Source organism: Schistocerca americana, chromosome 1 (assembly GCF_021461395.2).
Source record: "Schistocerca americana isolate TAMUIC-IGC-003095 chromosome 1, iqSchAmer2.1, whole genome shotgun sequence".
Classification (NCBI taxonomy): domain Eukaryota; kingdom Metazoa; phylum Arthropoda; class Insecta; order Orthoptera; family Acrididae; genus Schistocerca; species Schistocerca americana.
Genome location: NC_060119.1, coordinates 934,539,182 through 934,555,531, shown reverse-complemented (window position 1 = coordinate 934,555,531; position 16,350 = coordinate 934,539,182). Strand labels below are relative to the sequence as shown.

The window sequence follows — 16,350 nt, the reverse complement described above, 5'->3', positions numbered from 1 at the left end:
TGGAGAAAACTCCAATACTTAATTTTCCCTCAAATGACTAAGTTTTTCTTAACTACCCTGATAACTTTCAAGCAATTAAATATTCTTTGTAAAACTAGACCTCTCGCTGGTCAGTTTGATGTCCCATTTATGTGTTTATCGCTCTTTATTTGGCTATGGAAAACCGGGAAAAATGCATTGTGTAGTGGTCTATTCTGGAAATCAACAGCGAAAATTGCTACCAAAGGGGGCTAGCTGTTGACTGTTACCGATATTTCAGCGCAGTTTCGTAGATTAGCGATGAACGTGACTGACAGGTGTTGTGACGATTCGCCTAATTTTAGTCATCGTACAAATCATTAAGACTGGATAAATAATTGAACAATATTGTCAAGCAGCCAGACGCAGTCACAACTAGGAAATTTATTTTGAGCTAATTTGTCATGAAATTGTTATAGAAAGAAAAAGTATTACGACGACATGCAGTACCGAGAAGCGCTGGCGAACTGCAGTTAGTATCTGATCGGTACTGCGTCATGTGCGACAGTAGGGTGACAATACCCTGCCACCAGGCAGCGTCGCAAGGTCTCTGCTGTTTAACATGAAATAAAATTAAATATAGAATATATATTAAATATAGTAAAATGCCAGTCTTGCATTTATATAATTGATTGACTAATGTAACACTTCTCTGTGGCGCCAGGCCAAGACTTTTATTGAACTGAATCTTGAAGTAATTTGAAATATTTAAAGATAGTCAGGGATATACAAGGAGCTGAGCATGTATTTGAAAATATACTTAAGATGTGTCACAGTATTTGTTCATGAGCTTCAATTGAGTGAAAGTATTTCTGTGTGATTTCTGAACTAGAGTTTACGGCACTGAACTGTTTTATTGACGTGGAAAAATAAATACAAAGAGAAAGAAAATATTTACTCTCTGGAAAACCTAGAATTTCCAAGAAAACCGTAACTTTAGATTTCGCATGCAGAAAAGACCTTTAACCACAACTCAATCATATCACTTCAGTTAGGACCATCAGTCTAACAAACCAATGCGCGTGACTTTGCGGATATTATGTTAGGCACTTTTTGCGGGTTTTCTCGCCTGGATCGGAATTTGATGTTCTTTGAGCGTTCAGGATCAGGAGTGTGTGAACGCATCAGTTCTGAAATACATTTTCATCACCTCATGTCAGCCAGAACACTGCACTGGTGACTATATACAACTCACGACGGGAGAAGTGCCACAGTGTGCAATGTAATGTTGTATCCAAGTTAATGTGAATGGACATGTAATGAAAGAACGATAGGTACTAAATATGGTAAGGCACATGCTTAATTCCTGACTGAATAGTTCACTTAGTTCGAGTCATCAATAGCTTCTTAAGACTACACACCCTATGAAACAAACAGAGGGATTTTTAAATAAGCCCAGAACTTTAATATACAATCCAGCAATTTGAAGCGTTATGGCACTAATGCTTCTCACTATGATGCCCTTATCGAGCATTAGATACAAGAGATTCACATTCGGATGGTGGAGAAATCGCATTCCAGTCAGAGTGTTTTATTTAGCCTTCCCTTGGTTTAGATATTTACCCAAATGAGAACTGTCCCTCTACACATGTGACGACTGAAGAAAGCAGGCGAAATCTGGAGTTGTCCTTTCGGTGATATGGTAGCATTTTTGTTTTGGAAATAGGCGTTTCACAGCAACACACCGTTTTTTATTTGATATTTTCGCGTGCTTTGCTAGCAATTTCGAGGTCACACCCCCAACTAACAAGAAATCATTGCTGCCGTCAGTCAATTCATCAGGCTACGAAGGAGCAATGTCTGTTTAAAAACTTATGACCTACCGATCACCTCTCCCCTCCCCTCCCCCCCCCCCCCCCACAACAAAAATCTAGTGATGAAAATGACGGACGTTAGTCTATTCTTTCTGCCTTATTTATCCACCTGCACTGGAACTCTCTCCCTCTAGAGATTTCACTGTCTGTCAGACAGACCACGAATTTTTCCCTCATCTTTTAAGTACGGCGATGAAAGGTTCTTTCGTTGCTAAGATTGCTTCCATCTGCTCCCGAACCTTCCAAAAGGTACTAATGACCTCAGCAATGTCCAGGATCTCCTTAACGCTAGCGATCGTCTTGTATTTGACACACGATTGACTGGTTTCGACAGCCTTCATAGAAAATACCACAGAAAATTATGTTTGGCGTAAATATAAATGTAAGAGGGGTATTTTGTTTCAAGGTCAGATTGGTCGCGAAATGGAAGCCCCAATGAAAGTCAAAATTGTTTTATGGATAACATTTAGCTACACTTTCCAGCTACTTATCTACATTGGTGTTCAAAATTAAAGCAACAAATTGCTATTTCCCCGTCCTGTGTCTAATACACGACATAATCATACGAGCTGTCAACAGATGTCGTTACGATCGTGTTCTGTACGGAAAAGGGCATTCCGATCAGAGGACAAACACGCCATCAATGACGTCAGGGCACCAATCAGGCGGGGTAATGTTCACAGGGCAGTCCGACATCCACAGACGGTGCAGTACGGCACAGAGAAGATGCCTACAGACTCTCTGCTGTGGGAGGCCCTAGGAAAAATGAAAGCAGCAGAGTCGCAAACTGATGTGACCCACTAGCTTAATGTGAATCGTCCAGTTGTTTCTCGGACGAAGCGACAGTTTATAGAGACCAAAACTGTACCTCGGAGACCAGAACAGGGCCGACTACGTGTGACATCAGAGAGGGTGGACCGTTATTTGGCTGTAAGGTCACGACGGTAACGCCTTAGTACTGCGCTGCAACTGGCATGTGACGTCGCAGCATCCCTCGAACGTGTTGTATCGAGGCAAACAGTGTACGGAAGGCTTTGGCAGAGTGCCCTTCATAGTTGGGGACCTTTGTCGTGTCTTCATAGAAGGGAACGTCTATAGTGGAGCCGTCAACATGCCACCTGGACGGTCGAACGGTGGGCCAATGTTCTTTTAACATTTGAGTCCCGATTTGGTCTAGAGAGTGATTCTCGGCGGATTCGCATCTGGAGAGCATGCGGAACACGATTTCGGGACCCAAACATTGTGCAAAGAGATCCATACAGAGGAGGATCCCTATAGGGGTTAAGTTGACCACTCGAACATTTCTTCAATGAAAGAGTATGTTTGAATCAACAAGATTTAACTGCTGTCAGGTACCATGAGGAGATCTTGAGACGTCATGCGCGTTTGTTGCGAGGTGATGTGGGCCCAGCAGTCGTATTAATGGACGATAATGCATCACGTTAGCATCCAACAATCACTCTCCAAAACTTGTGAGCAGCTCTGCAGGAACAATGGGCGTTATGGCCTCAACATGATATTGATGACATCATTCACAGCATGTCCCATTGCTTTCATGCCAGAGGTCGTCACACCCCATAGTGAATTACTGAGCACATTAACCTTTTGTCAGAATGCGTGCATTGGAAAAAAACGAAGAATATTTTTGTCTACCGTCACGCATATTGGAACTGATTACGTTCTGCATTATTTACATTGTTTCTACTTTACTATGACCTGTTATACTGTTTTGTCGCAAAATAAACGCAACCTAGCAAAATTTCCTTTTGTTGCTTTCATTTTGGACACCAGTGTATGAGGGGCAGTAAAATGGAAACCGAACATCCACCACATAGGGACCATGGAATGGTTCGATTCAAAAGTAATTTATCCCACTGGGAGACGAGACTATCAATTTCTATTTAGCAGAACGCGGGCAGCCACTGAACGGATCCACAATGGCACCTACTCTTGCATTTCCTCGTCCGACTGAAATCGACATCCAAGCATGTCTTTCTTCAGGTCGCCAAAGTTGTTAAAATCAAACGATGGAAGATCCTGACTGTACGGAGGATGTCGCAATGTTTCCCAACCAAATCGCTGAAGCAGTGTGGGGAGAGAGCGTTATCGTGCAACAGGACGATTCCGTCCGACAGCACACCTGGGCGTTTTGACTTTATGGCTCGTTCCAGTTTCTGCATTGTGGTTCCACTCGACGAGCGGAGGAAGCATTCTGTAGCACGATAATCGGACGAAGGCTACGCTGCACTGATTTGGTTGGGAAACATTGCAGCATCGTCCGTAAAGTCCGGACCTTTCATCGTGTGATTTTCACATCTTTGGTGATTTGAAGGAAGACATGCATGCACGTCTGTTTCCGTCGGACGAGAAAGTGCAATAGTGGGTGCGGTAGTGGATCCGCGAGCAGCCGATCGCGTTCTACGAAACAGGAATATTGATCGTCTCGGCTCCCTATGGGATAAATGTCTTCGTGTATCGGTTCCTTTTGAATGGAACCCTTCCATGGTCGCGCTGTGACGGGTGTTCGGTCCTTATTTGAGTACTCCTTACACATAGTCGCCGATACGTCTTACACATTCGTCGTAGTGTGGTACCACGTTACCAATAACCTCGTCGCAGCCGCCTGTGCTTTTCCGCCAGTTCTCTATGCTGGTCCGTAGCCCGTCGTCTGAGCCAAAAAGTGTTGTCGTCTTAGTCAGCGTTTTATGTGAGCAAAGAGATAAAAATCAAAGGGAAACATGTGCGACCTGTATAGTGGATGATCAAACTCTTCTCGTCGAATACGCTGTAGGGTCGTCTTTGTCGTAGATGCAATAAGCGGTAGAGCATTGTCATGAAGAAAGACAATGCCTGATTGCAAATTCCTCTTCGCTTGTTGTGAACTGCCCTCCGAAGACGATTTTCTCGAGTCGCTTGTACCACTCACTGAGCAAGATCATCGATGGAGACTCGCTTCCTTCCGTGATCGCCTACACAGTGAACATCTATACGTTCTGCTTCAAAGCTTCTGCATCATTGGCGCACTTTGCTGTCACTCATGACAGTTACGTTGTGTGGGCTGCATGGAAAAGAGGTGGAAACCGACAGCACCTCAGCGTGAAGAAATCGAAAGACAGCACGCACTTTGCACTTGGCGGAAGACTTCATTGTTCTAGAAATTTTTATGTGCTCACTGTGCCCTTATTCGGAAAAGTGCGACGTGACGCGATCAAAAGGGTACTAGAGACACTGCACAACACATTTCCGCAATGTTTCATCGGATTTTTCATTGTGGTTTTCATTTCGCGATCGATCGGAGCTTGAAAAAAACGCTCTCGTATTTATATCGAGTGATTCTTATTAATATATAAAAACCGCTGAAGCAACGCAGATAACCTGTAATTTAATATTAGACACATCGGGCAGCAAATGTCGGGAAATGTCCTAAAAGTGAATGGCTAATGAAACTTCATGGCAGTTTAAAACCGTGCTTCGGAGCGAGACTCGAACTCGGGACCTTTGCGTTTCGCGGGCAAGTGCTGTACCGCACTAGAGCACATGACGCGATAGGCATAGGTCCCGAGTTCGAGTCTCGGTCCGGCGCTCTGTTTTAATCTGCCAGGAAGTTTGGTATCAGCGCGCGCTACGATGCAGAGTGAAAATTTCATTCTGTATGACAAATATTTAACATGTCACGTCACCAGATGACGTACCTCACCTCACGTTCAGCGGTTGGGCTTGTCGATCTACCCTCGTTGGCAGGGGGCAGTGCTACACATCGCTCCGCTAGGCTGCTCTGTATTAGTTCTTGCATTACCCGATGTGATGCGGCAGTGCTCGCGGTTGTGGTAAAACAACGCTATGATGAATTGGTTTACTTTTAGGAAAACAGAATAGCCTAGGGGAGAGATGTGGAACACTGGCCCGTACCTGCGAGAGTAGGACGACAAGCCCATCCTCTGCACGTGCGGCGAGATACGTTATCTGGTGAGGTAATGTGTTCAACATCTGTCATCCACTGTTGGGCTACTTCCCGGCATTTTCGGCCCAATGCGTTCTATTTTACTTTACTTGTCTCAACGTCATCTACACTCGGGCCATTAAAGTTGCTACACCAAGAAGAAATGCAGATGATAAACGGGTATTCATTGGACAAATATATTATACTAGAACTGACATGTGATTACATTTTCACGCAATTTGGGTGCATAGATCCTGAGAAATCAGTACCCAGAACAACCACCTCTGGCCGTAATAAAGGCCTTCATACGCCTGGGCAAAGAGTCAAACAGGGCTTCGCTGGCGTGTACAGGTACAGCTGCGCATGCAGCTTAAACACGATACCACAGTTCATCAAGAGTAGTGACTGGCATATTGTGACGAGCCAGTTGCTCGGCCCTTATTGACCAGACGTTTTCAGTTGGTGAGAGATCTTGAGAATGTGCTGGCCAGGGCAGCGGTCGAACATTTTCTGTATCCTGAAAGGCCCGTACAGGACCTGGAACATGCGGTCGTGCATTATCCTGCTGAAATGTAGGGTTTCGCGGGGATCGAAGGAAGGGTAGAGCCACGGGTCGTAACACATCTGAAATGTAACGTCCACTGTTCAAAGTGCCGTCAATGCGAACAAGAGGTGACCGAGACGTGTAACCAATGGCACCCCATACCATCACTCCGGGTGATACGCCAGTATGCCGATGACGAATACACGCTTCCAATGTTCGTTCACAGCGATGTCGCCAAACACGGATGCGACCATCATGATGCTGTAAGCAGAACCTGGATTCATCCGAAAAAATGACGTTTTGCCATTCGTGCACCCAGGTTCGTCGTTGAGTACACCATCGCAGGCGCTCCTGTCTGTGATGCAGCGTCATGGGTAACCGCAGTCGTTGTCTCCGAGCTGATATTCCATGCTGCTGCAAACGTCGTCGAACTGTTCGAGCAGATGGTTGTTGTCTTTCAAATGTCCCCATGTGTTGACTCAGGGATCGAGACGTGGATGCACGATCCGTTACAGCCATACGGATAAGATGCCTGTCATCTCGACTGCTAGTGATACGAGGCCGTTGGGATCCAGCACGGCGTTCCGTATTACCCTCCTGAACCCACCGATTCCATATTCTGCTAACAGTCATTGGCTCTCGACCAACGCGAGCAGCAATGTCGCGATACGATAAACCGCAATCGTGATAGGCTACAATCCGACCTTTATCAAAGTCGGAAACGTGATGGTACGCATTTCTCCTCCTTACACGAGACATCACAACAACGTTTCACCAGGCAACGCCGGTCAACTGCTGTTTGTGAATGAGTAATCGGTTGGAAACTTTCCTCATGTTAGCACGTTGTAGGTGTCGCCATCGGCGCTATCTTGTGTGAATGCTCTGAAAAGCTAAGCATTTGCATATCACAACATCTTCTTCCTGTCGGTTAAATTTCGCGTCTATAGCACGTCACCTTCGTGGTGTAGCAGTTTTAATGGGCAGTAGTGTATGTCACTTTTGGGGTTTTTTGAACGTAATAATAATTACCCTATAGGTGTGCACTCTGATTGGACCTGTTGCTCGAAACAGGTACAATCTCAAAAGCCGAAACTGTGAAATGCCAACCGTAGAATTGCCCAGCTGGCAATGATCCGGTGTCGGCCACAGTTCCTACACGGCCAGGTGAGAGACGGCGGCTCGTCACGAGGTAGCGGGGAGCCGCCAGCATCCTGGTGGCCTGGTGGGGGGCAGGGCGCGAGCAGCTGAGCGCCGGCGGCCGCGCGCGCCGCCCGCCAGTGAGTGTTGAGTGGTCGCCGACGCCGGTCACCACCATGGCAGCACCCCTCAGCCGCAGCGCCGCCGCCGCAGCCGCCGCCGCCGTCGCCGTCGCCACTCTGCTGGCCGCCCTCACCGGTGAGTGCGCCCGACTCTCTTCTGCTCTGCTCTCCGCCGATTCGCACCGTTCCAGCAGCACGTATCAGACACAGCGCACAGCGAAAATGTTCTCTATTTTTCTTCGTTTTATCGTCTCCTCAGCTGAAGAATATTGCGGACAGAAAACGAGTTTTGCACTGCCTTTGTTCGAGATGTCAGTTCATACTCCCGTGAAGTGATGAAGAAAACCGGAAGCAATTGTAGAATCATAATACCAATCCCAAAGAAAGCAGGAGTTGACAGATGTGAAAATTACCGAACTATCAGTATAATAAGTCACAGCGGCAAAATACTTACGCGAATTCTTTACAGACGAATTGAAAAACTGGTAGAAGCCGACCTCGGGGAAGATCAGTTTGGATTCCGTAGAAATGTTGGAACACGTGAGGCAATACTGAACCTACGACTTATCTTAGAAGAAAGATTAAGAAAAGGCAAACCTACGTTTCTAGCATTTGTAGACTTAGAGAAAGCTTTTGACAATGTTGACTGGAATACTCTCTTTCAAATTCTGAAGGTGGCAGGGGTAAAATACAGGTAGCGAAAGGCTATCTACAATTTGTACAGAAAGCAGATGGCAGTTATAAGAGTCGAGGGGTATGAAAGGGAAGCAGTGGTTGGGAAGGGAGTGAGACAGGGTTGTAGCCTCTCCCCGATGTTATTCAATCTGTATATTGAGCAAGCAGTAAAGGAAACGAAAGAAAAGATCGGAGTAGGTATTAAAATCCATGGAGAAGAAATAAAAACTTTGAGGTTCGCTGATGACATTGTAATTCTGTCAGAGACAGCAAGGGACTTGGAAGAGCAGTTGAACGGAATGGACAGTGTCTTGAAAAGAGGGTATAACATGAACATCAACAAAACGAGGATAATGGAATGTAGTCGAATTAAGTCGGGTGATGCTGAGGGAATTACATTAGGAAATGAGACACTTAGATGGGTAGATCACATAACTAATAAGGAGGTACTGAATAGAATTGGGGAGAAGAGGAGCTTGTGGCACAACTTGACTAGAAGAAGGGATCGGTTGGTAGGACATGTTCTGAGACATCGAGGGATCACCAATTTAGTACTGGAGGGCAGCGTGGAGGGTAAAAATCGCAGAGGGAGACCAAGAGATGAATACACTAAGCAGATTCAGAAGGATGTAGGCTGCAGTAGGTACTGGGAGATGAAGAAGCTTGCACAGGATGGAGTAGCATGGAGAGCTGCATCAAACCAGTCTCAGGACTGAAGACCACAACAACAACAATATTGATGTTTCTAAAGAGGGGCTTAGTGAGGAACTGCGGCTATCTGTAACTGCCTTAGCATAGCCCAAAAAGGCAATTTTCAGTATTGCTTGCCTATCTGGTGGTATTACTAAATTAAGATGCCTACACTGTTTGATAAGACCCACACGGTAGCTGCGTAGTTCTCTGAACAACAAAAGTGTCGCAGAGACGCTCGACAGACTCCACCTGCTGACACCACAAGGACTGCTCCATGCATTACTGAGGGGCCTCTCGTAAGCTGTTGAATCTGAACGCAGCAGAGCAACGCTTGAATCTGTAATATTACAGAAAACGCTAGGATCACATCGCTTCAGTTAAGCAACTTCTGGCATTCGCGTGGGTCCCAGACGTGAATAAAAGAGGAATGCCTTAGATGATCCTGGTGCACACATAACGTGTATGATGAATTGCAGCTACAGGTGTACGTACAGCTGCATTTTTAGTAATAGCTGTGGTGCAAGAAAAGCTCATTAACGTTAAACTAAAGGCGGATGATTCCTTTCATCCACCAATAAGTCAAATATACTTTATCCAACAGCGATGTTTAAACTTCTTTTCCGGCATTAAAGTATCTAAATACTGCTTGCACGTAAACTTTGCTCAAGAGTTTGATATATGGTCAGCATTCTGCAGAAAACAGGTCTCCTCAAAGGAAACCAAAGCTGTATGCAAAGCTACCTCCGTTGTTGGACCTATTAAAAGCTGAAGCTCTGGAATTTAGCAACAGCTTAAAACTGCTATATAACATGAAAGGTCCCTGTATGCTTAGCATTACTCCCAGACAACGACATCATGTGTTCAGGGAAGAAGAGATGTCACGAAATTTGAGAACACGCTTACTGAAATGGAGAGAAATGTTACATCTTTCAGAGTGAAAATATAGTGTGTTCTTCGTATCTTCTGCATGTTTTAAAGAAATCTTTTGTTTCGCGCCCTTAGCTGACGCTATCTTAATGTCTATCTGAAAGTTGACAGGAGGGAAAGATGTGTTACCTGTGACGTGAATCATATGTGTGCCGTGCAGTTTGATGAAAGCCTTTGTCTGGCTTCAGCGGGCTTCAGCGCTTGTTAAGATCCTCCGGCCTAGGAACTAGTTGTTACCGAGTAAAGAAATAAAGTACGGCTGTAGGATGAGTTATTTTCTGGGAACTTACGTCGTATCTCAGTAAGTTATAAAAAAAGAAATGTTACATTCATTTATAAAACACTATTTCCCGGTAACAGTCTAGTACCAAGTACCGGGGTAAAATGGCCAGCCTCCTACTGTTCGGGCGTTTTGGAGATAATGAGAGATGATATTAATAAACATCACCAGTCTTGAAAAATTTGTAAAGTACATACGAGGACTAACTACCTTTAAACATATCTTCAGATTGAGATGGAGCGATGGTAAAGACGCTGATTCGTTTACGGGCAGAATGGAGGAATAATCCCCGTTCGAACATCAGTGCTTAAGTAAATGACTTCAGATTATCCGCTGCTGCATTCACTTATAATAGAACCGCTGCTGCTTATCTGTTGGAGTCAAAGTCCTTCATTTACTCCTTAATTCAGTCATAAGACAACCACGCCTTGTTGATGTTTACAAATCACATTTAAATTTCCTCGGAGAAAGAATGGCGCCCATTTTGTCGTGGGCTTCATTTTAACAGTCAAATCAGCGAGAATCAAACCTACACTGTCAGTATATTATTACAAATTTCTCATCTGCACTTGTTTTTTTTTTCTTCCACTAACAATAACTTTTCTACGAACCAGGGAACGCTAATTTTCACTTGTCCAGTCCGAACTAACTCCATCTGTAACAAACCCACAGTCGATGGAACATCAAATTCTCCTCCTTTCTTTCGTTCGAGTGCCCTGTATGTTGGTCAAATGTCTATTTACAGTCGTCATTCCGTTTATGTTTTCTATGAAACTATACAGTTTATTCTTGAAGTATCTGCTGCTAGCATTGCCCACTGGACCAACTAAGGCTTTACTAACCGTAGTCTGTAAAAACAGAGGAGACAAGTGTCCTAAATGTATTCTGACCAATCAAGTGCATCAACCGAGAAATTACTGTATATTTTCAGTTTCCATGACCCTAGGCAATGAATTGGGGACTTCTTTGGCATTTTGTCATTTCTTTAAGTCTTGGAACTTACAATTCGGTACTGATACTTCCTGAAAAGTCACTTTAATGAAGGGGAATATGGGAAAAGGGCTGCCAGCACGCTGGGGTTTCCTGTGGGAGACGGCGTTTAGCGTAATGACCGCGGAACAAAGCGACAGCGACCGCTGCAGAACGGGCCGCGTGAAAGTCCGCTTACTGTTACAGTCCAGCGAGAAACCTCAAGGCGACGCTATTCGGCCGAGAACGTTTCTCTTTCCTTTTACACGATACGTGTGATCAGACTTGCGCCAGCCGTCCTTGCACTGCGGTGACAATGGCTGTGCCCACAGACTGTCACTTTGCAAAATCTCAATGCCGAATAACGCTTTTGGGTGCGGGAGGCTGAAGGCTCGCCTCGACTGAGCTGTGCCCAAGGGTAGGGCCGAATTCAGTGTTCGGTTAGAAATGACATAGCGATTAAAAAAAAAAATATTTCTGCTGCAATGAATTTTGTTATACATGAGATGACATAAGAATGAACCGGACTCCACATAAACACGTAGTGTTTTAGAGCACTAACTAAATCAATCAAATCCTTCAGTATTATGAAGCTGCTTGATTAAAACTGTTTGCTGGTGCAACCGGGAACCTTGCCTTTCGTGGGCAACGTTTCTACCAACTGAGCTATTCTTAAAGGACTCACGACCTGATGTCACAGCTTCTTTGTTGCTGGAGCTCTGTTTCAGGAGAATTTCCTGGAAATTTGGGAATCAGGAGAGACGTACAGAATTCAAGCTGTAATAGTAGGTCGCAGATAATATGTGAATAGCTCAGTTGATAACAGCATGGCCCACGAAGGGCAAGGCTTCATGTTCGAGTTGTTATCTGGCACGCACTTTTAATCAGCTAAGAAGTTTCAGAACAGCGCAGTCTCCGCTCCAGGGTGAACGTTCCATCTGGCTCCTGCATTGAGCTCTGGAAGGCGCGTGTATGTGTGTGTGTGTGTGAAAAAGTATCATTCTGGTATAGAAATGAGGTCAGCACAATATAACCCGTTTGTTTGACTTTATTGCAAGGAGAAACTGTGTCTGCAAGTGCTATAAGCTGCAGTTCGGAATCATTCACATGGGTAACATTTACTATCAAAAACAGTCTTGATCACAAATTATTTATTTTGGCGACCGGTTTCGACCACAACTATGATCATCTTCAGACCAATGAGCAAGAATATCCTTGCTCATTGGTCTGAAGATGACCACAGTTGTGGTCGAAACCGGTCACCGGAATAAATAATTTGTGATCAAGACTGTTTTTGATAGTAAATACTAGTTCAAAATGGTTCAAATGGCTCTGAGCACTATGGGACTCAACTTCTGAGGTCATTAGTCCCCTAGAACTTAGAACTAGTTAAACCTAACTACCCTAAGGACATCCTGCCCGAGGCAGGATTCGAACTTGCGACCGTAGCGGTCGCGCGCTTCCAGACTGCAGCGCCTAGAACCACAGGGCCACTTGGCCGACTAAATATTAGTAATAACACTGATGACTGGTTGCTCCCAAAATGTATTCAAAAGTGATTCACACGAGTATTGACTCTCTGCAATAGGGGTTCCGAATGCAGTGGGAAATGCTTAGCAATCGTATATCTCTAGTAACAATAACAAGAAAAGGTTTTATCAACGTCGATCGTCAATTGTTTAATTTATTAGTTCTTTCGCTGTCTCGAATAGTATGTGATTTCAGGAAACTGTTCATTACTGTCTACATGAGCTAATGGTGCACAAAAAATGTTCAAAGTGCCCGTCTTACCTACAAACACAGGTTTCACCTCGCCGTCACACTGGATTGTGAACAACGTCCGATACATCTGGTAAGGTGCCCACCGATCCACATCTTTCCTCAGTTCATCCAAGAATAGATCGTTTACTACATTTCCATGTCGCCACACAGAAAAAAGTCCATGGGGCTTAAGGCACGTGACACTGATTCACCTCTTCCAGTGTACTAGGACTGCTCCAAACAAACGCAGTGAAACGTACGGGATCCCCATCGTGCAACTGCACATCCCTCAGTGTCCTGGAAGTGTTAAGCCATAGTGGTGACTAGAAAATATGAGCTTGTAGGAAGAAAATTATATACACGGGTGAATGAGATGTTAGTCATAAATTACAGTCGTTACTTGAGAACCATTTTTAGCGCAAAACGCAGTCTTGTTGAGGGTGACTGATTGGAACGCGACTTAGCAGCGTCGAGCTGTAATTTAGGCTATTCTGAAAATTGACTAAACAGAGAATTAAGCATACCTCGTCTCTACAAGGCTTTCACAGCAATACTACTACAGGTCATCGTCCATTGCTGACCGGTGGCCGTGTCATGCTCTGCCTTTGGTGCCATGTGAGTGCGCTGTGGAGGGACAAGGGACCAGCACATAGCTTTCCCGCCCACTGTCAACTTTCATGGTCTTTCACCCGCTACTTTTCGTTCAAGTTTCTCCTAAAGTGGCTTCGTGAAGCTCGGTGCACTCCGTTTCAGTCATCCCACCAACGAAAAATCCCTGACACTAGCGGTAACTGAACTTGAGTCGAAATGTTTAAATGTGTGTGAATTCCTAAGGGACCAAACAGCTGAGGTCATAGGTCCTAGACTTACACGCTATTTAAACTAACTTAAACTAGCTTGTGCTGAGAACAACACACACGCCCATTCCCGAGGGAGGACTCGAACCTCCAGCGGGAAGGGCCGCACAGTCCGTGAAATGGCTCCTCTAACAGCACGGCCACTCCGCACGGCAGAACTTGAGTCCTACGCATGACAGTCAGGTGGCTGACCTCTCGTTTACGGAAGTGGACACCACAGTATACCCTGCGTACTCAGTTTGCCAGCAGTTCCTTACTTAGCATTAAGCCGGGTTTTCCTAGAAGCAGGAATTTGAGTTGGAGTGGTCGCATATCTTAACTGCATTACACATTTGTCTTTTCCCAGAAAATCATATGTGCTGCCTGGCAAGAGCGGTCAAAGAAAGTGTTTTTACTTTAACAAAAGTGCTAATGTACTGTACAGTATTGATGAATCACACGGGAGAACCAGAGGGAAACTCCTGGATTTGCTGATAGCCATACAAATAATGTGTGATGAAGAAGAGAATTATATGCACCAGAGATATGCGAAACGCAGAACATAGCTTTATATGTTTACACTACTGGCCATTAAAATTGCTACACCACGAAGATGACGTGCTACAGACGCGAAATTTAACCGACAGGAAGAAGATGCTGTGATAAGCAAATGATTAGCTTTTCAGAGCATTCACACAAGGTTGGCGCCGGTGGCGATACCTACAACGTGCTGACATGAGGAAAGTTTCCAACCGATTTCTCATACACAAACAGCAGTTTACCGGCGTTGCCTGGTGAAACGTTGTTGTGATGCCTCGTCAAAGGAGGAGAAATGCGTACCATCACGTTGATAAAGGTCGGACTGTAGCCTAACGCGATTGCGGTTTATCGTACCGGGATATTGCTGCTTGCGTTGGTCGAGATCCAATGACTGTTGGTACAACATGGAATCGGTGGGTTCAGGAATATAATACGGAACGCCGTGCAGGATCCCAACGGCCTCGTATCACTAGCAGTCGAGATGACAGGCATCTTATCCGCATGGCTGTAACGGATCGTGCATCCACGTCTCGATCTCTGTTTTAACAGATGGGGACGTTTGCAAGACAACAATCATCTGCACGAACAGTTCGACGACGTTTGCAGCAGCACGGACTGTCAGCTCGGAGACCATGGCTGCAGTTACCCTTGACGCTGCATCACAGACAGGAGCGCCTGCAATGGTGTACTCAACGACGAACCTGGGTGCACGAATGGCAAAACGTCATTTTTTCGGATGAATCCAGGTTCTGTTTACAGCATCATGATGGTCGCATCCGTGTTTGGGGACATCGCGGTGAACGCACATTGGAAGCGTGTATTCGTCATCGCCATACTGGCATATCACCCAGCGTGATGGTATGAGGTGCCATTGGTTACACTTCTCGGTCACCTCTCGTTCGCATTGACGACACTTTGAACAGTGGACGTTACATTTCAGATGTGTTACGACCCGTGGCTCTACCTTTCATTCGATCCCTGCGAAACCCTACATTTCGGCAGGATAAAGGACGACCGCATGTTGCTGGTCCTGTACGGGCCTTTCTGGATACAGAAAATGTTCGACTGCTGCCCTGGCCAGCACATTCTCCAGATCTCTCACCAACTCAAAACGTCTGGTCAATGGTGGCCGAGCAACTGGCTCGTCACAATACGCCAGTCACTACTATTGATGAACTGTAGTATCGTATTGAAGCTGCATGGACAGCTGTAACTGATCACGCCATCCACATTTTGTTTGACTCAATGTCCAGGTGTATCAAGGCCGTTATTACAGCCAGAGGTGGTTGTTCTGTGTACTGATTTCTCAGGATCTATGCACCCAAGTTGCGTGAAAATGTAATCACATGTCAGTTCTAGTATAATATATTTGTCCAATGAATACCCGTTTATCATCTGCATTTCTTCTTGGTGTAGCAATTTTAATGGTGAGTGGTGTATCTCCTAGACACTGAATCGCACTTGTAGCTTCTTAGAGTACTTTGTAGCCATTTTGAACACGAACTCTTCATTAGAACGCAGTGTACAAAGCATTAGAGTGGTCCAGACCAGTTGGCTTATCTCGCCCGACGGAAAACGCTGCCGCACTACGCACTGCGTTCTGTCGGCAAACACCTTCATTGCTTTGTCACTGTCGATGTGATGACGCGTTACGCCGGACGCGTTACTTAGTAGGCGGCGCCCACAGAAAACCCGGTCGTAGAGTGGGTTCCACGAGACAGGTTGGCCGCCTAGTGCAGGGAAGGAGCGCGCCTCGAGGCTCAGCATCTGCCCGGAGCCGTCACACTCTCGCGCGTTTGCACGGCGCGTCCGCCGATGCGACTCGCTCTCACTGCGCGACTGCAGCTTCCCCAAACACCTGTACCGTGTCTGACTCATCTCCAAGCGGCTCGGTTCGCAACCCGCATATTGCTCGGGATACTGCTGCATTTCTTCGTGTTCATCTACATCTACATTTATACTCCGCAAGCCACCCAACGGTGTGTGGCGTAGGGCACTTTAAGTGCCACTGTCATTACCTCCCTTTCCTGTTCCAGTCGCGTATGGTTCTCGGGAAGAACGACTGCCGGAAAGCCTCCGTGCGCGCTAGAATCT

The 16,350-nt window shown here is 45.6% G+C and overlaps 1 protein-coding gene across 11 annotated transcripts in view; it reads left to right on the top strand.

The window, feature by feature from the left end:
- The first annotated feature begins 7,607 nt into the window (after window positions 1–7,607).
- LOC124615457 overlaps window positions 7,608–16,350 on the top strand; it is a 354,502-nt gene continuing 345,759 nt past the window's right edge. For all 11 annotated transcript variants that reach the window (XM_047143452.1, XM_047143442.1, XM_047143435.1 and 8 more), the window contains exon 1: window positions 7,608–7,711. In XM_047143452.1, coding sequence (XP_046999408.1) covers window positions 7,630–7,711 — 82 coding nt within the window. In that variant the 5' untranslated portion in view covers window positions 7,608–7,629. The remainder of the gene's footprint in view (window positions 7,712–16,350) is intronic.